The 20,610-nt window shown below is 53.7% G+C and overlaps 7 protein-coding genes across 7 annotated transcripts; 3 read left to right on the forward strand and 4 right to left on the reverse strand.

The window, feature by feature from the left end:
* Nucleotides 1–509: 509 nt before the first annotated feature.
* A1O1_05632 (WEE/WEE-UNCLASSIFIED protein kinase) lies at nucleotides 510–4,063 on the reverse strand (the record flags this gene model as incomplete). Its single annotated transcript, XM_007726516.1, has 3 exons — nucleotides 510–1,250; nucleotides 1,301–2,014; nucleotides 2,303–4,063. 3 exons carry the CDS (start codon nucleotides 4,061–4,063, stop codon nucleotides 510–512), a joined length of 3,216 nt encoding a protein of 1,071 aa, XP_007724706.1.
* A 1,965-nt stretch (nucleotides 4,064–6,028) lies between these two features.
* On the reverse strand, nucleotides 6,029–7,012 carry A1O1_05633 (orotidine 5'-phosphate decarboxylase; the record flags this gene model as incomplete). The annotated part of the gene is made up of 2 exons (XM_007726517.1): nucleotides 6,029–6,693; nucleotides 6,856–7,012. 2 exons carry the CDS (start codon nucleotides 7,010–7,012, stop codon nucleotides 6,029–6,031), a joined length of 822 nt encoding a protein of 273 aa, XP_007724707.1.
* A 1,098-nt stretch (nucleotides 7,013–8,110) lies between these two features.
* Nucleotides 8,111–10,519, forward strand: A1O1_05634 (uncharacterized protein; the record flags this gene model as incomplete). The annotated part of the gene is made up of 1 exon (XM_007726518.1): nucleotides 8,111–10,519. The coding sequence occupies one exon, from the start codon at nucleotides 8,111–8,113 to the stop codon at nucleotides 10,517–10,519; it is 2,409 nt and encodes an 802-aa protein (XP_007724708.1).
* A 1,681-nt stretch (nucleotides 10,520–12,200) lies between these two features.
* On the forward strand, nucleotides 12,201–15,486 carry A1O1_05635 (uncharacterized protein; the record flags this gene model as incomplete). Its single annotated transcript, XM_007726519.1, has 3 exons — nucleotides 12,201–14,226; nucleotides 14,281–14,697; nucleotides 14,780–15,486. The coding sequence occupies 3 exons, from the start codon at nucleotides 12,201–12,203 to the stop codon at nucleotides 15,484–15,486; spliced, it is 3,150 nt and encodes a 1,049-aa protein (XP_007724709.1).
* A 935-nt stretch (nucleotides 15,487–16,421) lies between these two features.
* A1O1_05636 (uncharacterized protein) lies at nucleotides 16,422–17,099 on the reverse strand (the record flags this gene model as incomplete). The annotated part of the gene is made up of 1 exon (XM_007726520.1): nucleotides 16,422–17,099. The coding sequence occupies one exon, from the start codon at nucleotides 17,097–17,099 to the stop codon at nucleotides 16,422–16,424; it is 678 nt and encodes a 225-aa protein (XP_007724710.1).
* Nucleotides 17,100–18,189: 1,090 nt separating this feature from the next.
* Nucleotides 18,190–18,856, reverse strand: A1O1_05637 (large subunit ribosomal protein L44e; the record flags this gene model as incomplete). The annotated part of the gene is made up of 4 exons (XM_007726521.1): nucleotides 18,190–18,229; nucleotides 18,286–18,470; nucleotides 18,527–18,619; nucleotides 18,689–18,856. The coding sequence occupies 4 exons, from the start codon at nucleotides 18,854–18,856 to the stop codon at nucleotides 18,190–18,192; spliced, it is 486 nt and encodes a 161-aa protein (XP_007724711.1).
* Nucleotides 18,857–19,311: 455 nt separating this feature from the next.
* Nucleotides 19,312–20,405, forward strand: A1O1_05638 (uncharacterized protein; the record flags this gene model as incomplete). Its single annotated transcript, XM_007726522.1, has 3 exons — nucleotides 19,312–19,407; nucleotides 19,459–19,702; nucleotides 19,762–20,405. 3 exons carry the CDS (start codon nucleotides 19,312–19,314, stop codon nucleotides 20,403–20,405), a joined length of 984 nt encoding a protein of 327 aa, XP_007724712.1.
* Nucleotides 20,406–20,610: the final 205 nt, after the last annotated feature.

Genomic DNA, 20,610 nt, shown 5'->3' on the forward strand with positions numbered 1-20,610 from the left:
ACTAGTATCCCATGTCCCATGTCCGCCCTTAGGGCACTGGCGGGGCGGCTCTTGCCGCTGCCATTCTCTGTGGCCGCAAAACAAAACGCACAAGCAAACATCATGTCATGCCAGATCCGGATCTGTCTTGCCTTTCTCTGTCTGTCTCTCTCTTTGACTTTTCCGCTTGCTGCCTGGTCCATCTGACTTCGAAAAAGAAAAACAAGCGATTGTGGTCGTCCATGATAAGTCATGTTGTTGACAAATCCATGCTCAGATGATCAAACAAACCGTGCCCAGAGCGTCCGAACTACCTTTTCCCACCGCGTAACACAAAAGTCCAGTACCCATAACACATGTTCTGTGCATCAATACTCGCAGGCCGTTTCCATCGTAACTCTTTCGCAGATATCGAGGACGGTGCCAACCCTCGTCCCGTCAGATGCCGTCTCCGCGCCGCTTGGAAATATCCAAAAACGGTACTCCATGCTCCCTATCCAGGCGTAAGGAGAGACCCCTGCCTAGATGACTCAAACATCAATCATTTCCGCGTCCTCGGCAAGAACTTCGTCTGCAGGGCCCCAGTTTCCTTCAAACACAGTGGCCCCTGCCCGTCGTCTTGCCTCTGCCCACCGGACCCCCTCGGTGTTCAGCACTTCGGTCGCCAGTGGTCGGTCGTTAGGGTCCGGAGATATCATCCACCGCACTATTCGGTCGAGCGCTTGTTCATGTGACGGGTCGACCATGAACTGAGGGGGATCAACAAGTTCGCCACTTCGTGGATGTTGTAGGGTTTTGTGCTCATGTTGAGATTCCATCGCGTCATCCTGCTCGCTCTCGACGATCTCAACATCATTTTGATAGTAGTCATGTGCGGTGTCGAAGCGTGCCCCCGGTGAGATAGGATTTCCAGAAGAATCCCGTAAAATGCCGCTGGTTCCCGAGCTCCACGTTAGACTTGGGACATCACTCATGTCCCCGTTTCGCAATTTCTGCCAGGAGATACCATTGTCGGGCAGTTCGACATTGCCAGCGGTCTCCAGCATAATGAGGCCCAAGGCGAAAATATCTGCCGGCTTGTCGTAGCGGCCCATCAACACTTCTGGTCCAATGTATTCTCGATCCCCTTCACCCTCGATCCCGGCCTTTGCTGGCCAGCGGGTTGCCATGCCGAAATCCGCAATCTTGAGCACCCCTTCAAATGTGATGAGAACATTGGCCGGCTTCAGGTCAAGATGAATAAAGCCACAGTCGTGAATATGTTTCAGACCCTGCTGTTTGTCAGCTATTGTCGATCCGAGAAGGTGAACAGATTACATACCATTGACAGTTCAAGGAGAATCTTCCAGATGCGGAAATCGTCGAGCCGAGCTTTCAATCCTACCTGGGCAAGGAACACATCAAGCGTACCTTCTTCGCAGAATTCTGTCTGGATGTATAGATGCCCTTGTTCTTCCCAACTATCCACGAATGTCACAATATGATCGGAATGACCCAAGGCTTTGAGCACATCCACCTCGTGGATCTTCCTCTGGCGGTCCCTGGCCCCGGCGTACGGATACCGAGATCTCTTCACCGCCCACACCTTTTCGGGAAGAGACCCTCTGGATGACGGACGGCTCGTTGAAACGGAATATATCTTGTGGTACGGCGAAACCTCGGGAGGGTGCGATACACGATAGACTTGGGAAAATTCCCCGGAGCCAATGAGGTCGACTTTCTCGAATCTGGACGTCAAGCTGCTGTCAACGTTCGACGCCTCCGCCGAAGCAAGATTCAAGCTCGGGCGATTGGAAAAGTTCGAGAAGTATTCGCGCGGAGCAGTCGGAGTGGCAGGAATAAAGCTGGTCGATTTGTGTTCGTGTCGCGTCGTCGGACGTTCACCGCGGCCAGAAATGGAGAGGCCGCTTGGATCGGGAGGGAAGTAGTTTTCGAGGGGTGTGTGCGGAGAAGCTCGATCGACTCTGTCCAACCTTGGACTAACTGGAGAGGCAGATGTCATCTTAGCACGTTCCAACGCGGGAGACTGAAAGGTCTGAATTGAAAGAGTCTTCCTCGATAGTCGCGCAGGAAACCCACGATTCTTGGAGAGACGCCCCGGCGTGAAAGAGGGACCCGGCATAGAAACGGCCCTCAGCGTCGACTTCGGTTTCAGGTTGGCGGACGGAGAGTCCTCCATCACACTGTCACTGTCTCCGTCGACGCATCCTGGCGATGCCAAAATAGGAGACAACTTACTGCTTGCTATTCGAGTACCGTAGGCTGAACCGGAATCATCTTGGCCGATACCAGAAATTCCAGGGCCATGGGGTGATGGAGACACAGAACCACGGCTCGTCAATTCTGTGATATACTTGGTCGGTGTTGGCGGGTAGTCGGACTCAGTCGATTGACTGTTGGCGCGGCTCAGGGGAGAACGCGGACCTGCCTTGTCCTCGCCACCTAGGAACGCAAAGCTGCCCTCTCTGAGTAAATTGTGTTTGCCAGAACGGGCACCAAATATCCCGACGCTTTTCGCAAAAGGGAAGGCTGAGATCTTCGATGAACCATGCGCCTCCAGGGGAGTTGTAGCTGCCCCAAAAGACTGTCGAGGCGCTCGGTTGGCGACAACGTTGGACACTCCAAATTTGTCATCTGTTGGGAAAACTGCCGGTTGTTTCTTGCAGGGGGTATCTGGCATATGGGCTTTTGGTAAGCCAGCATTGGGGTCATCGACATTGCGATTCTTTTTCGAAATCAAGCCCGTCGACATGAAGGCAGCAGGCAAAGGTTTGGCAGCCTTGTAATTTCCCGGAGTGGCAAATGAACCCTGCGACGACAATTCGTTCTGCTCAGGGGAAGGAGCTGGCCTTGCAGAGCCAATAGGTAGGGATTTGGAGAAGTCATGCGATCGAGGTCTATTTGGTCGATGGACTGGCTCATGCGTAGGTGATTCATCTTGCTCACTGAGTTGCGACGATGACTGGGTCATCGTGCGTGACAAAGGATGTCGAGGCGGCTGTTGTGAGAAAGTGTTTTGACTCGAAGTGATGGGATGGATTGAGGCATTCAGTAGACTTCCCTGGCTCGAAAAGGGACTGTCCCGAGGCAAAGGCTGAAGATGGTTGTCCAAGGACAGCCGAAGACCCTTCTTCGAGCTTGTACTTGGTGTTGCCTCCAACCAAGACTTATCCCAATCCATGATCTGGTTGAACTTCAAGTTGCTGGGACGCTCTAGCTGCCGTTGTTGAAGCGTCGACTTCCGCAGAGACGACGATCGTTTCGGAATCGTAGAAAATCGAGACGATGATAGAGGGGTGTTGTTGACAAACCAGTCACTGTCGTCTTGAGACCGTTTGTCGTTGAACATGCCTCCGTCCAAAGCGTCGGACTCAAAAATGCTAAAGTCGAGCCCGGGCCCATGAAGACTTCGTCTCTTTGCGGAGGGGCTTCCCAAACCCGGGACATCATCCATTCGACTATCCGGCCGCTTCATAGGGCTAAGAGGAGCAACAGATGTAATCAACGCTCCACCACTTCGTCTCTTCTCTTGACGAGTCTGTGCCGCCTTCCTTCCGAGTGCGTCTTCTGGCGATCTGTCATTCTCCTTGCTATCGCCGGTATGCAAGGCTATCAAGACAGAATCACGCTCAGCCTCGCCTGAACTCCGCTTTCGCAACGGCATGGGAGATGAATTCCCGCTGTCACTTGAGTCAGTCAGAACTCGCTTTGATGGACTTTTCGGCGAAGTTCGAATTCGAATAATTCCGTGGGGCTGCGCAGTCCGCCGGAGGATAGGGCGCTGAAACCGTGGCCCTTGGGAATTCCGATTTGAATGTGGAGATACCATACTCGAAATCGGCAGGATGCTCTCCGAGGTGGACTTTCTTGAAGGCGAGAGCGGTGAAGGTGAGAAAGGGAGGTTGTTAGAGCTGGGTGATCGAAAGGGATATTGGCGAAACTCGGAACTCTTTGAAGGCGAACGTGACAACGATCGGCGTATCTCGCGGATGGCTGAATGGGGATCAAAATGTGAGATGCTCTTAGGCGAGTGTAGGTGGGCAGCTTCACGCTCCTCACGATGAGGAGAATATGTTGCCATCATGGTTGAGGCATGTAGGTGCTGTGATTCAAAACAAGACACCGCTCGAATCTTCCTTCCGGCTATTGGCCATGTATCTGGTTAACCCCAGTGAGACACGGGTGTCTTTCTTCGAGGAACCGTCGACTTTTAGCCGGTTGTCGTCAATATCGGGCACACTTCCAACGAACGCCTATATTCTTTCACGCGTGCTGTGATGAGGAAGGGCAAAGGAGTGTCGTGCTGTCGCCGGAAGGTCGCGGAGATTTTGGGTATCTCCTGGCTGATATGAAGCTAGACGGTCCAGCAATGCCCTTTCTTCTGGACGGCCCGCGATAGCGTTCCGTTTACAGTGGACCGCGAAAAGTGGTGAGTCAAGCTGGTGAAACAGGCTGGGAGAGATTGAAAGAGGCGCGGAGCAGTGGCTGTCAGTGCGATATGGAGTGGAGGACAACTGTCAGATCGATGCAGCTGGTGGAGGGAAGTTGGAGGGAGTGAGTGTATGCGTGTGTATGTGAGTGTGTATCAGGATGCGGCTGTTGAGAGAGGCCACCGATCGACGAGTTGGGCAGCAGGTCCGTCAGCTGGATGCGTGTATCGCGTGCTGTGCGGCGGGGAGGATGACCTGGGTTTGATGTGTTGTTCGGTCGACGGTGGCGAGGTGAGGGCGGGTGAGGCTGCGTTGCGATGGGAGGTACGCGGGCAAGTAAGAGAGAGGCACGAATAGAACGAGAGGATGGTGGAAGAGAGCTTGCTGTCTGGATTGCAAGTTTCGAGTATTTGCCTAGGGCGAGCGATCAAGAGGCCACGACACGCTGTCGATGATATTCCATCGCGTACGACTCGCAACTAGTGTGTAGTAGGTGAGTACACAGTGCGGTAGCCTGCCATTGCTGCGTGTGATCTTGACAGGCACGCGTCTGTGGTCCCTGAGTGGGTGGTGCCAAGTCCGGCATGTAAACAAGTGACGCCCTAGTGACGCCCTAGTGACGCTCTAAGGTGGCTTTAGGCAGCCTTATACGCCTCTAGTGTCTTTAACTGGCCACTAAGCCACTGCGAGCCGCTAGTTCCCGCCCGGCGTGGAATATCTGCCTGGACCGTGTGAAAGACTGAATGAGCATTGATTGAACAGCGGTGACACCGGGCTCCGGGGCTGCTCGTGGGCTAAGGAGGTCACACAAGCCACCTGGGAAATCCCGTTTCCCCGCTCAAGAAAGAGCGCATTTTGACATTTTGGTCAATAGACGAGTCGTGGCTACCTACTACTGTGGTACGTACATGCAGGTCTACAGGAGCCTCTTGTAGCTCTGGTGATGTTGAGCGTTATGGCATACTACTGCAGGCAATGCATGCAGGGTAATCTTATTGTGTTCAATTGATAATTTCGCCCAAATTTATTAATGGGCCTCATCTAACATCTAGGACTATTCAGTACTATCCCGAGTTATATTATTACACCTACCAATTACTAGGTAACTACGCGAGATTATTCCTCGTCCGACTCTAGGCAATTTCAGGAATTGTGTTACATGCAAGGGCTTGCGTTTGGCGTTAGTGGCCATCGTAGGTAGATGACACCAACCCACCCATTGTGCTGGGAGGATTGACCGTTTCTCCTCCAGTTACTCCTCTCTAACCACATAATGGATCCCTTGCTTCGGATTCATCGCCCACTTTGAGATATAAATACTATTGATCGGCCGTCATCTCAACAGCCGCTGGCGTACCAGCCTTGCACGCGAGCTGGAACCTCCTGATTGTCATTGCCATCTGGTCTGGCAAAGGGATGGCCGAAGTATTGAAGTGCACCACTTGTACGCACAATTCGTCAAGTCAGGGTGTCCGGCCAGAAAGCTCGCCTGCTTTCTCAGCCGAACGAGCCAAGTCCCAGAAACCCCCGACTCAGGCATCAGGACCCCGTGTTGCTGCAGACAAGGTGCGGACCCAACTCGGCTTCGAAGCAAGCGTTGTTCTTAAAGCCCAAAGGGTCTATTTACTGGACGATCTGATACGCTGCTGGTAAGCGTCCCATCCGGCCTTCTGATATTCCTTCACGGCTGTCACTGGATCAGCTGCAGCATAAATGCCTCTCCCTGCGATAAGAAAGTCGGAGCCTCCTGCCATAGCCATTGTTGGGGTCTGGTATTGTTGGCCGAGGGCATCTCCCTTGCTCGAGAGGTTGACGCCGGTAGTGAAGACCACGAAATCTTCATTCGGACTGGCGGCAGGGGAGTGGCTTGATAGTTCCTTGGTTGACACAAAGCCGAGCACACTCTGGGGATACTTTCGTGCGATCTCGACCGACGCTCGCGTATACTCGCCTACAGCCAGGGAACCCTTTGAGGTCATTTCGGCCAAAATCAGAATGCCTCGTTCCGACACACCGGCATCACAGATGGTCTGGTCCAGGGCCTGTATGATGCCCTCTCCAGCAAGGATGCTGGCATTGATGATGTGAGCCCAGTCGTGGATCCGTAACGCACCCCCTTTGTATTGCTTCTGTACGGTGTTGCCAATATCGATGAACTTTCGATCCTCGAACAGAAGAAAGTCGTGACGTTGGGCCAGCTGGGTAAGTCCGTCAATGGTGCTCGTGCCAAAATCGGAAACAATATCGATGTGTGTTTTGAGGACGGCGATATATGGTCCTAGACCTACATGATATAGCAGAGAAGTCAGACTGGGGAATGTGGTTACAGCCATGACAGCCAAGTACAGAGACAAGCATCTTGACAAGCGCATGTACGCGGTGTATTCCAGCCATCACTGACGGCTAACGTTCATTTGTAAAGGCATTTGCTAGAGTACCGACTTACGGTCAGCAATGTCAAGGAGTTCGTTGGTGGTTGTCAAGTCGGCCGAGAGGACGATGTTGGTTTTTTTCCTCTCGGCAATGGCGAAAAGCTTTTTCACCAGCGGGCTGCGATGCTCTTCTGCTCTTTGTGCATATGATAGACTGCTTCTGGACGCCATCGCTGTATAGCCCGGTTCTCTGCTTGGCTTGGGTTCTGGTTATCCACGTTTGAGTTGGGTCACTCAGGCTCGGGGTGAATAATGACCACAAGAGCAAGCGATCCAGCCCCTGCGGAAACCGTGCACTCGTGACCTTGCAAAACCGGAGTCGGGGACAGGGACCGGGAGGAGAATCCGAGGCCGGAACAGTGGATCTGTGAATATTAGGTGGTGGTTGACTGCCGACAATTCGCGAGTTGTGGTTGGAGCAGAGGAAGAAAGGAGCCAGAGTGCGGAAGATGCAGTTGTGCAGTGGATGGTGGATGATGGATGAGCAACGCAGGCAGCAAGCAAGCCGTCACCACCTGGGAATGGCCAGCAGAATGCCACGTTGACCATCGAAGGGGAAGTGGCTAGTTCATGTGTCTAGGGGTGTAGGGGCAGCCTCCCTAGCCACCCCTAAGGGGAGAATGTGCCGTTGTGGCAGCGCAGGGGGGAGCAAGCCACCAGGGGAGAAAACAGCCAGAGATGACGCTCTGCATGGCCGTTTCCCCGTGCCCTTTTTACCATTCTTTGCCTACATGCCCATTCGATACCCTACTACTCCGTACTTCCTACTGTTTTATCATGGGATGCTCAAGCCTTTCCCATCATCACCGTCCTGCGCCCTTACTCCCTACGTATTCAATATTCCGTACGACCATCAATCACCACCACCACCAGCAACCTGTTTGCTCACCCCCTGTTGGGCATTTATCTGGCTCATTGTTCTCCATTTTTTCAAACTCTTTTTCCCGATCCGATTACTGATGTGTTGCTCATTCTCCACATCACACGGCTTACCCCGAGTCTCCATGTTTGGATCTGTATAGCCAGCCATCGATCAATTCCTCTCTTCACCACCCGCAGCGCCACAATTCCTGACTTCTCGGACCCAGGCCCTCTCACATCTCCCTTCGCTCGACTTCAAGGACTAGATCCGTACCCGAGGCTTCCGTGGCTACCCGTCATGCCGCAATGATCCTGCAAGGTGCGCTGGGCAAATAGCGTCATACCCGTTGAAGGAAGCAGAAGAAACAAAGAAATCGGAAGGAGGAAGGAGGAATCCCCCATTAGGACATGTCGCAGTCACCGGACAATGTTTCTGCAACAGGAGCAGGCCCTCCGGCTCCGTCACAAGCAGCTCAAGAGGCTTCTCCTGCCCGAAACTCCCGCAGTGTTTCTGCCATCCCACAACTGTCCAGATCTCGCAAAAATAGTCAGGAGTTCAGCCCGACACGAAGCAGTGCTGGCCCACACACTACTGTGCCTTCCGCGGCCGCGGTTCAGCGAGCGCTCTCGGCACAGAGGCCGATATTGCAGCCCTCGAGCGCTGAAGGCATGTTTGAAGGCGCGAGAGCTTCCGACCACAGGCAATTGAGATCAGGCCCAAACTCGCCGTCTTGGCCTACCTCGCCTCGCTTGAAATCTCCTCCCCCTTCCAAAGTAGGAACAAGGTCCTACCCAGCCAAAAGAAATGACGTCGAGCACGCGCAGTCCAATACATCACTGAAAAGACTGGTCACGGTGTCAAATCCCGAACAGGCTGCCGCCTTGCATCTGCCCGATGGCCAAGAACCGACAGTTTCGCTGTCTACAGTACGAGCTTCAGGCAGGGGGCCAAGTGCCGGTGGAGGTGCTCTGGAGACTGTCGCCGAAAGCAGTGTGCCTTCGACACCGTCAATGGGCCCCGTTGTTACCACGCCGTCCGGCCCAAAGATCGACGTGCAGGATCTGGACAAATCGGCCGAGCCGCAGCCTGGTCCCCCCGCGAGCAAAGAGAACGAAACGAGTGGCGGCGACGGGAATCCGAAGGCACCGGCAAACAAGGCAGAAAATGGGCCTAGATCAAGAGCTCCGAGCGGCTCGCGACCTGCCTCCGAGCTAGCAAAGCGATCCTTCACCAGCCTTACTGGTGCCAAACACAAACCGGCCACTGAACCTCCTAGAACTATGACGGTCGAAACCGAGACTGTCACCTCGATGCCTCAACTGTTGGGTCCGGACCGAGGGACCTCCGGCAGGGATGCAAACGGAAGTGTCCGAACAAAACCAAGCAATGAAACGATCCGGCCCAAGAAAGAAAAGAAGAAGTCGACTCGTAAGGCGCCATCGTTACATGCAGGCACTGTCACTTCCAAAGCCGACCTATTCGAGGCTAAGGTTGCAAGCGCCGTTGACGAGGCCGATTCTTCGGATTCAGATGAGACTTTTGTGTACGAGTCCAACCCACCAGACAACCGCCCCAGTCGCCATCATTCACGGACCCCGAGTGCCACCTCGCTAGCGAGTCAAGATCAATACGGCGTCCGCAGTAAGCACGGTGTCCGAAGCGGCAGCCATGCAATAGCCGGCAAGAAGAGCATGAAGTTTTCCAACAGTGCCTACAACAATCATTTGGATGGGGAAGCCAGTGTGGAAGGGCGAGCAACTCAACGCAACTCAAGCACGACGCCTCGCCATCATCATATCAGCAGACATGGACGGCCCCATCATACTTCTCTCTTCGACGCAGACTCGCCTTTCGCTCAAAACAGCAAGGCCAGTTCACCACGGAGCTCGGCCAATAATTTGTCCCGATTCTCCAGGCCGAATAGTCCCAGGCTGTCCAACGGTCGGTTGCCTATGAGTACACGGAAGGGAGAACCGTTCGACCCCTATGACGATGCTGCAGACGACGAACGTGCTCCTCTGATAGGATCAGTACGCATCACTCGTGCCCGACATAGTCGTCGACCCCACAGCGCCACACTGCGGCAGTTTGACTTTCCGGATGACGATGACCCAGGCTACTGTGGACGATATGGGGGTTGCATTTTTCTGGGGTTTGTTGTCGTCCTGGTGTGTGTCGGCGTCACGGCCTTTGTGATGGCGCTAAACCGACCCCTGGCGGATGTGTCTATCAAGCACATTCAGAATGTTCTTGCGTCAGAGCAAGAACTGATGCTGGATCTCCACGTGGAGGCGATCAACACAAATCTTTTTGCCATCACTGTCAACGACCTAGACGTCAATTTGTTCGCGGAAAGTCCGTACGTGGGCACGGCCGCGGACGGAGCGAATGCAAAGGGGTCACTCCGGTGGGGGCAGCGACAAAATTCCAGCAGCTCGACACTTACATGGCCTCCCTGGCATACTCATGACGGGGTGGATGAGGGCACCGACCCTATCGACGACCCAGAATCCGGGACCCAGAAAATGCTGCTGGGAAGAATTCTAGAATTCGATTCTCCATTGGTATTCGAAGCCTCACCTTTACGACGCACCCTCAGCTCGTCTGTCGGGGAAATCCGGCTAGCGAAGCCTGGTAACAAGACGGAAGAGGGAGGGTCCGCTCGCTGGGAGAGGGTCTTGCAGCACCAGTTTGATTTGATCGTCCGGGGAGTTATCAAATATCAGCTCCCTCTGAGTTCCAAACCAAGATCTGCGAAGATTGGAGGCCGAGTTCAAGTCCTGCCAAGTGACGGCGGATCGGACAAGAAACCCTGATACAGTCTCGGCCGGGCAACACAACCGACCAGGAAGTATGGAAGAGAGGAGCAGATTACGATGTGGACGAATTTCGTTTGTGAAATCAACAAAGCCTCCCTCAGACGGAGGTATTAACGACTAGATACCCAAGGGTCTTGAAAGGACAAAAGCGAGGGGCGGGCGAGTATACTTGGTTACCTTTATATAAGGCTGTAGAAGAAGAGCTCCTGGGAAGGCCGAAAAGGGAAGCGGTACTCAGCAGCGGTGGCGCCTCTGTCACAAGGCCGGGCAGCCAGCGGTTGCATGTTGTTTCTCAGCATGTTTATTATAGTGAGTGGTTTTCGTGCCGCAAGCTTCAGAAGAATAGCAGAGCTCGCATACAATTCCCAGCAGCCTCAGCTCATAGGTGGCCCGGAGCGATGCCTCTCCTCACTCTCCTCACCGGTTCTCGATCAGACGTGTTATAGGTTGGCCGTCTGCTGGGTGTGACGGCATCAGCCTGCACTTGGGGCCCAGAAGAATATCCCCCTCGTATCGAGCGATATAGGTATGCAGTGGTTGGCGACATGGTTGTGGGCTGCAATGGTGAGTGCAGGGACTTGGATATGGCCGTAGCCTGGCCATGCACACCGGCTGAGTCTTTCTGTGTGACCATCATCTCATAGTGTTATGCAGCTATGGGGCCACGATTGGAGTCGCTGCTGAACAGGAGTTGAGAGTATTCCTGCTCGCGAACTCTTAATCGGTGCTGTTGGATGCAGGTGATATAGCGATGGTAGGTGGTGTTTTGGTGGAAGGATGATAGGTATTCCTTACGTAGTAGGCATATTGGCTGCCTGCATACCGGGGCGTCAAGTGGGCAGATACCTTGATAACAACGTGATACGTCATTTCCCTTTATTCTATAAAACCCTGTAGGTACAGGTGCTAGTAAGGTTATAGGTACCCAGTAGCTGTTACTATTATTTGCCTATCAGGCACCTAGAGGTCTGTACAGTGGCGGGTATGCGTTGTCCTTCCATGCCCCTCCATGCGCATCCAAGTCCTCTGGTTCCGTCTCTCATCCCTCTTGCGGTCGCAGTCCAGCCACCCAGGTCCTGTGTGATCCAGTAGTCCTGAATCGTCTCCCAGCTCGCACTGCACAGTGCTTTCATCATCTCTCTTTCTCTACAAGTACCGCAATCAAGCTGTTCGACAACACAAGTACGCAGCTTGCTGGACAAGACTGCCTGGACCTACCTCCAGGTAGTATGCTACGACTCGCCCCGGCCCTTTCAGCCCACTAGTACGGACTGTGAGGTAACAAACCTTTAGCCTCCTTAGCCTAGGTACTACTACCTAATAATTAATACCTAAGGTGCTATTTCATACCCAACAGCATTCTAATTCCCGGCCCCAATCCTGGTTAGCTGTTGCAGTGCAGTGTGGCCAGCTCAACCATCCTGCACCCCCATCACTTCTATCAGTCTCAGTCTCTTCTCCCTTTCTAACCATCCGCATATCACACTTGATGCCCCAGGAACCTTTCGCATCTCATCATCAGACTTGTGTTCACAATTGACCGCGGTCAGCTATCGTTCTGTACCGTCCCGCCAGCCAAGCCCGCCGCACGACCCTTCGAGCCGAACCTCCTAGCCCTTCCGCCGCTCAGGCCACACGCTGCCCTCGGCCCTCGCCCACCCTTTCACTCGCGAGCAAGATGGGTTCCGTCTATGGCGGCCGTTTCGACGACGCTCGAACTTCAGTCTCGTCTGCGCGCCGAGATGGCGGTTACACAACCGTGAAGCGCTATGTTGTCAAAGAAGAGGATACCCGCAGTCCTATCGGTCGGGACCGCCGCTTCGTGCCCGACCGAGCCGGAGAGCGAGTGGAAGAGACTCGCATTGTCCGCCGCGAACGCGATGTCGATGAACCTCGTCGCGATGATCCTCGTTACACAGAGCGCGAATTGGTCATCCGACGTGAGCGTGATGAAGAGCCACGTAGAGACTATGTCTACGACGCTTGGCGTGACGAGCCTGCCGCGGAGCGAGAGTTGGTGATCAGACGCACCACCGAGCGCGATGATCCTCGCAGAGACGAGGTGTCAGTTGCAAGGTACGAAGATCGAGGTCGAGATGTGCGGATTGCGGAGACCCGGTATCGAGACGACTATGAAATTGTGGCGCCCAGTCGTTCTTTTGACGATCGTGATCTCCAGCGATACTCTCGGACTGCCGAGTACTTCACTCCGCCTCCACAACCCACAACCATCGTCATCCGTCAAGAACCTATCATCATCCGAGAGAGAGTCCGAGACGATGACTACCAGATAGTTCGCAAGTCAGACGTCGAAGACGAGCGCAGTGTTGTCCGTAGGGACCCACAACCTCGTGGCGAAGAAGACTTCTTTTATGAAAAGAAGGTCCGAGAGCGCCTCGATGACCGTCGCGATGATGACGACTACTACGAGCGGCGAAGCCGACGCCGCTCTGTCAGTCCCCATGACTCAGTGAGCCAGAGAGGGCGTGATTATAGCAGTGACGACAGCATGGTCTACGTGCGCAAAGAGACCCGCGAAGAGAGCCCCAGTCCTGATCGCCGAAAGCGCCTTGCCGCGGGTGTTGTTGCAGGTGTGGGCGCCGCCGAACTTCTTCGAAATCATAAGAAGAAAGAAGGCCGCGAGACCTCTCACGGCATTGGTCGCGTGGGACGGGACATTGGCGCAGGCGCCCTAGGAGCTCTTGCTGCCGAGGGCATTTCGCGTGCAAGATCACGCCACCGAAGCAAGAGTCGACACCATTCCAGGGACTCCAGAGATCGCTATTCTTCGCGATCACGCTCTCGCAGACGCAGCAGATCCCGATCGGGGTCGCCATCGAAATTCAAAACCCTCGGAGCCGTCGGCCTCGGGGCTGCTGCACTCGCCGCTGCCGCGACTATCGCTGCAAAACGCATGAACAAAAACAAAGAGGAGCCACGGCGCAGTCGTTCTCAACATCGTCGGGAATCTCTCTCTAGCCTCGAGAATGATGCATCAGCTCCATCTGATACTGCTCGAAACCCCAAGCATCGCAACAAGAGGATTGCCGAAGCCGGTGCTGCTGGTGCTGTTGTCGCAGGTCTGATTGATAGGGCTAGGAGCAAGTCACGGGCCAGGGATGGAAAAGAACGATCCCGCAGTCGCATCAGACAAGCTCTTCCTATTGTCGCTGCAGGACTGGGCAGTGCAGCACTTGCCGGCTTATATGAGAAGAACAAGGCCAAGAAAGAGGCCGAGGAGATCGCCAAGGAGCAACGCCGTGCTCGCTCCAGGTCAAGGAGTAGAGCTAAGTCGGATGGATACTATGATGGACCCAGAGATGCAGCGCTTAGTGATCCTGGTTTGATCGAGTACGGCACTGGCCCCATGTACGGCAACAACTTTGGTCCGGACTATTATGGTCGACCTCCACCACCAGAGGGCTACTACGGGGCTTCTGACGCAGTGGTTCCCGCTGCCGCCGGTGGTACCGCAGCATATGCCGCTCAGCGAGGCGCCAGAAGTCGCAGTCGAAGTGCGAGCCGTGAACGTGGCGGGAGGTCGTCTCGCAGTTCCAGCTCTTCCCCTGAGCGAAGCAAACACGGGCGCAGACGATCTTCACATGATGCCGTGAAGACAGCTGCAGCGGCTGGAGCCGGCGCAATTGCTGCCTCTGAGTATGAGCGACATAAGCAGGAGAAGCGAGAGCGTAAAGCCCGAAGACGTAAGTGATTTTGTAAATCAGTTTCCAAATGTCGCAGCTAACAGCAGCATCTAGGTCGTGAAGAGGAGGGATATGGCCATGATCCCTATGAGGACAACTATAACCCTGCTCAGCCGTATCCTCCCACGCCGCCACCGCCCGCCAACGACCCGTATGCTTCCCAGCAAGGCTTCTATCCTCAAACAAGCCAATTCCCACCACCGCCTGGTTCTGTACCCCAACAATACCCTCCACAGCAGACAACACCTACAGCCGGGCCTGCTGCTGGGACATCCTATCCTGCTCAGCCTTACCCTCCTCCTCCCCCAGCGAGCGGACCGCCTCCCCCAACCACCACTCCCTATGATGCATATGGTTCCGGTGCGAATCCTTACGCACCACGGGGACCTGAAAATGTGAGTGCTGAGCCAAGTCCTACATTTGGCGATTTGTCTGTACCTGCCACATCCAATGACCAGAACCATGTCGATGGTACGTCGTAGTCATGTACCTCTTTTGACTCATCCGCTGTTGAAAGAAGTCGCAATGGATGGTTCTGACAACCTACATTTAGGTCTAAATACGGCTGTTGGCGCCGCCGCTCCGTCACCTGCTGTCAATGGCCACACGTCCTCAACCTCGACATCAGCAACCTATCCAAGTCCTATACCGAACCCTGAATCTACGAAGAATTCGATGGCATCCACAGCAAGAGGAGTCTCCCCACCTCGCTCACAGTCTCAACCTGCCCCATCTGCTCGACGTAAGAGTGTGCAATTCGCCGACAAACCAGAAATATCACCCGACTTCGATGCCGGTGCTGCGGAATCCGACGCTTCAAGTCCCGAGCGTCATCGCCATAAGCACAAATACCCCAATTCTCGAGGCTACGAATCGGAAGACGACACAGACTCCACCCCTGTAGATGCCCGACATGGACGTCGGGACCGTTCATCTCGGACCAGAAATCTTGATCCAACTGGCGGTGCTCAGGACAAGCGAAGAGACCATCTGCGACGCCCGTCTCATGAGCCGACCACTTCCCACGATGGACTGCGGGTGCCACCGCCTGAACGTGTCACCAGCCCGTATGACTCGGATTCCACGGTAGAGCTGCCGCCAAGGTTCGACGAACAAGGACGAAGGAAGACCGCGCTAGGAGAGGATCCTCTTGCAGATCGTCTGGAGGAGATTCTTGCCGGGAGAGGAGTTGTGGGAAAGGTGTTCGGGAATTTCTTGGATGGGCTATTGGGACCGGAAGGTAGGAAGAGGGGCAGGTGAATCCTCCGCCTCTCTCTGGACAGACAGGCAAAGGAGCCACTTCGAACGAAGATCTGATATATGAGACGAGTTTCATTTGTTTGCTGGAAGATGAGTCCAGAGGCGTTGGTAACATGCGTTCTAACTATATATCCATACGGATAATGACTGGCTTTGACGACGACCATGACAAGAGGACACGATGGACACGATGGGAATTATGAAACTCCACGAGCAAGATCAAACCACGGACTCAGATGAAGGAATGAATTTACAACTGGATATTTCCTCCTCGATTTCTGTTTTATGTAGAGAATCATATTGCATGATAACCCATTGAGTCATTTGAGGCAGTCAGTCCACGGAATAGATCGATCAGCATATTCATCAGCAACACCGAGCGATCGTAGACAGGATGATCATAAGACAACCTTGGTATATGTCTTGCTTGACTACCAATATACTGAACGGACAGAAAAACGCCATGACCTGATTTCCCTGATGATACAAACATCCACCCAAAGAGCCTCAACTCATAAAGACCTATTTGAATACATTCGATGCTTCTTGCCAGAATGGTGACCAGATGAAGACAACCCCAGAAGACAAACTCCCCGTGCTAAATGAGGCTTTGTCATTAGTCAATACCCATCACCAGCCCACTTACCGGCGGCCTTGCAGTCGTCATGCTTGAAAAGTAAAAGAGCAAACCCTGAAATCATGGTATCGTATCTCAATGTCGATGTATTTCAATGTCGACTGTGATGGCAAAAGGAGACATCATCAGGGAAGGGTTGAATGGCCGAAACATGTCTGTCTGCCACGATACATTACCTGTTGAACTAGGCTGATGGTACATAGGAGATATTCTGCAACGATTGACAGAGAAGGAGGAAGAATGCAGCACCACGAGGTATACTGTTATCCATCATTCTTCCTGTGGAATCAATCAATCGTCACCAGCGTTCCTGTTTCTTGGTATAGCCGCACGCAGCGTCGGCCAGCCATTGGCCAATCTTGCCGGCCGTGCTCTTTCTTCTTTTGGGCTGTTTCCCATCCGCAGTTCCCCGGCCCTGCACCGGTTCTTCACTCAGGGACGTCGAGTCCGACTCGACCTCTTCGATGCTCAGAGTCTGCGCGGCGGCGTCGTCGGCAGCGGCGATCTGTTGTCGCCTCTGGACTTCGAGCTGGTGAAGTCTGGTCTTCTGCTCATCCGCGGATAGAGACAGGTATTTGCTCGTAGATGAGGGATGCGTCTGTTGAGGTGAACCCGCCAAGCCAGTCGTTGCCGTGCCGTACGATGGCAACGATTCCGGCTCCGACGGCGGCGCTCTGGAGCTAACCGTGCTCGAAAAAGATTCATCCCCAACTCTGTATCTAGGATCAGAAGTGATGGGCACGGGAGAACCGACATCGTCGGGACGATATGCAGGAGGCCCGCTGGTCGCGCGACTCGTGTATTGCTCGTTGCTGGATGGGCCGTAGGTCGGGTTCAAAGGTCGTACACCCTTGCTGCGCAGGTTGGCTTCTTGGACCCGTTGGTCGCGCAGGCCTTTCTCTTCCTCGCCACGCTCTTTCCAGTACTGGTAGAGTGGGCCTCGTGAGTATTCGTTGCTGAACAGCGATGGACTCATGATGTCGGGGTGAGAAATCCTGGTCTGCTCGACTGGAGAAGAGGACAAAACCGATACTGTCCCTGTCAATGACTTGAGACTGTAGGTAGTAAATGGGTGTAGTTCGAGTCCCAGATGGTGAGGACGTGGCGCAAAGGACGCTGCCTATTGGCATTGAATGCGTCGCGGAGTATTCATGCGGGGGAAGAGTCACACAGTGGGATGAGTTCCAATCATGGGGAAGAAGTGTTTGCTGGGAAGTCCTCAAAGCAAGCATGGAATGGCAATGGACCGTCGGTGGGAATGGAAGGCTGTGGTGGGTGGCCTCAGGACCTACCAATCAGAGCACTAATTGCGGCACGCGGTACGTCGTGATACGAAGCATTTCATCAAATCACTCCAGGTGCCATAAGAGAGGCGGCACGGCGTGGATGTGCTGTGACAGGGAAATCTGAGTAGGGGCGAAATGAGATCCTGACATGTTGATTGCTCATTGCCCACGATGATGCCAGCAACACACCTAGACGTCAATGTCTAAGGCATGTCAAGTGCGGTCCCTGTGGCGCGAAGAGGGGCGCAACGAACCGAGATGGGTGCAGCTGTGCTATTTTCAGGCTCAACGGAACTTCCCTCGCATTCGAGAATACGTCCAGTCAAAGTGAGACAGCGCGTTGGCGCGGTTCTGTCTTTTGTCTTGCAAAGTGGTTCTTCTTGTGGCAGCAGAATGTGCTTCGAATAGTCGCTTCGGCTGTAAACGGAGATCAAACAATTCGAAAAAGAATGACGAAGGTGTCAGAGGACTGTGATCATGGTCAGTATCTCCTGGTAGATGGCACAACCGCTGGAAGCTGCTTTGCCATTGTCACATTGTGCTGGCCAAGCAGAGCACAAGCCATGCGCCTTGACGAAGCACTGCTCGAAGAACGAAGAACGAGGCTGATCGAGTCGCGGCATTGCATATAAAGTCGATGCAGATTGAATGTCATTGGTATCTCGAGCAGTCTGTCACCATGAAACCGGTGATTCTCATCATGATAGCCATGTCCCATCCGCAGTTTGATCTCCACGCACTGCGTCCGCCATCATCCCGAGCGAACTTGCCAGAGCGCATTTAGAACACCAGAGCAGCACCCTTCGTCTTCTTGTCACCACTAGAATTCCCGTTAGTCTCAAATGTCGATGTTTGCCGGGAAGGACCGTAACGTACCCCAGCTCGAAGTGCTTGCAACGCTTCAGCGACAATTGTGCCTTCGTCTTGCAGACCGTGCATTCCAGTCTCAGCACGACCTTCTTGGTTGTCTTGGCCTTCTTGTGGAACACAGGCTTCGTTTGACCACCATAACCGGACTGCTTGCGGTCGTATCGACGCTTTCCCTGGGCGAACAGAGAGGCCTTGGTTCGAGTGTTAGCCGACTCTTCTTCTTGCTCGTTCGAATGGAGGCAAATACTTTTCCGGCCTTGTACTGGGTGACCTTGTGTTGGGTGTGCTTTTTGCAGGTCTTGCCCTTGCAATAGGTGCGACGGGTCTTGGGAACGTTGACCTAACGAGAAAAAGACGTATCAGCGTTCTGTTGCGAGAAATCCATTTCAACATCGCCTCGCAGGTCGACCGCCACTTCAATCCCTCTCTTGTGACTTCTGTCCAGAGCCTCCTCTTCTTGAGCCAAAATCACGCAGTCCTCCTTGATGTCCTGATATCTCGCAGGGTGGTGTTGTGCCCGCAGAAATCGTGCAGTTTGTCTCTTCAAATCTCCTTCAATCGAAGATGGCCCGCCCATTCTTTCCCCTCGTCGCCCTGAATCCCCCAAGCACGACAAAATCCAGAGATCTCATGACTCACCATTTTGACTGATTGATGGTATCGTTCCTCGGAGAGCGGCGGTGTTGTCGTCGGACGTTTGGCGATGAGCAGATCTCGAAGTTGACTGTGATGGTGCCTCGTGAAGCCCGCAGCGGAATGCCAAGACGCACATTGTGAGCGAAAAAGTGCGTGTGTTCAAGAAGGGAAGGTGTGCCGTTTGAGCTCTAGCGCCGTATTATATAATCCTGTTTTCGGGACGGAATTACCATATTCCGACATAGTTACCCTTTCTGTACAGCTCGACCAGCTGGTCAACGTTTCCACACTACCCATCATCCGGATATCGAAGCATTGTCTGGAGGGGCATTTCACTCAGTTTAAGGCCTCCATGTGGGCAGGCTGGTGGTGGATAGAGTTAACAATAGAGACAAAATGGCCAACGTTGGGTTCGAAGACTTATCCGGAACAGCCACTACGGCGAGTCCCAATCCTTACGACGCATTGATCAATGCTTGCCATGGTGATCCAGTCCGCCTTACTGTTCCAGTTTACCCTCATCCGGTCTGATTGTGCTGCCAGAAACTCATTCAAGGGCGATACTCTGCTCACCGAGAGACCAGAAATGCCCAACAGAGAGAGAAGATCCTCGCGGACAACTTCCAGGGCTGGATCCTTGACGAGTATTTGGTTAAACTGGAAGGGCCACGGAAGGACGCGACGTTCTCAGATCCCCGTCATTGTCTTGTCTTCTGGGGCAGGCCTCCTCAGAAAGTCAAGAACCTGATCAAAGTCATCCAGTCGAAGCTTCTGGATGCCGCACCTGGTAAGTGTCGTGCAGATGATACTCCATCCTTTGGGGGGCCAGACCGGCTTACCGTCTAGATCTCTGGGTGATGCCACCGGACAACTTGCACATGACAGTGATGGAAGTGGCTCATTCCAAGACGGAAAGTGAGATCACAGCCCTGGTCGATATGGTCAAGACACATTATAAAGACATTGCCGACTACACCATGTCACACCGCGCAAGATTGGTCAAGCCAATGTTGAGTTACGATACTGCTGCCCTTGCGCTGAGCTTCGTACCTGCCGCGGGGGAGTCGCCGCCATACCATCGCACACCAAAGGACGACGAGTACACTTACCACCATCTTAGACGAGACACGCATGCTGCTCTCACAGAAGCCGGAATTCAGGTCGGCTCCAGATATGTGGTTCCCTCAGCCCATTTGACCATTGCGAGATTCAACTCTCCCAACGTCTTCGGTGGAGATCCATTCGACGCCAGTGCTACCCTAGAAATAAAAAAACGTAAGCATTGGATCAACGAGCTCGAACTGATCAACAAGTGGCTGGAGGTCGAATACTGGCCCACCGAAGGGCAACAACTGATCAAGCCCGGCGGCGAGTGGGTGGTGGGTGAAGAGAAGGGTCTCGACTTCCGCAAGGGCACCCTGTGGTATGGCGGCGGCGAAACTGTTTATATCGGGGAGGGTTTCGTCCACGAGGAGGTTGTCGCCAATTGATGGGAGCCTGCCTGCATTGGAGCCTTTGAGCGAAACAAACGATGAAACTGGGTGAAACAACAGCAACGGGTTGGATTTTATACATTTAATGAGTGGATCAGGTCATCAGATGGGCAGTGGAAATGCCACCGTCCTGAATATTGGATATACTAGAGGAAGGGTTCCAACACTCGGCTACATTTCTGTCGAGTGAATAATTACTTGA

The sequence above is a fragment of the Capronia coronata genome (genome assembly GCF_000585585.1).
Source record: "Capronia coronata CBS 617.96 chromosome Unknown acBCG-supercont1.4, whole genome shotgun sequence".
In the NCBI taxonomy this organism is placed as follows: Eukaryota; Fungi; Ascomycota; class Eurotiomycetes; order Chaetothyriales; family Herpotrichiellaceae; genus Capronia; species Capronia coronata.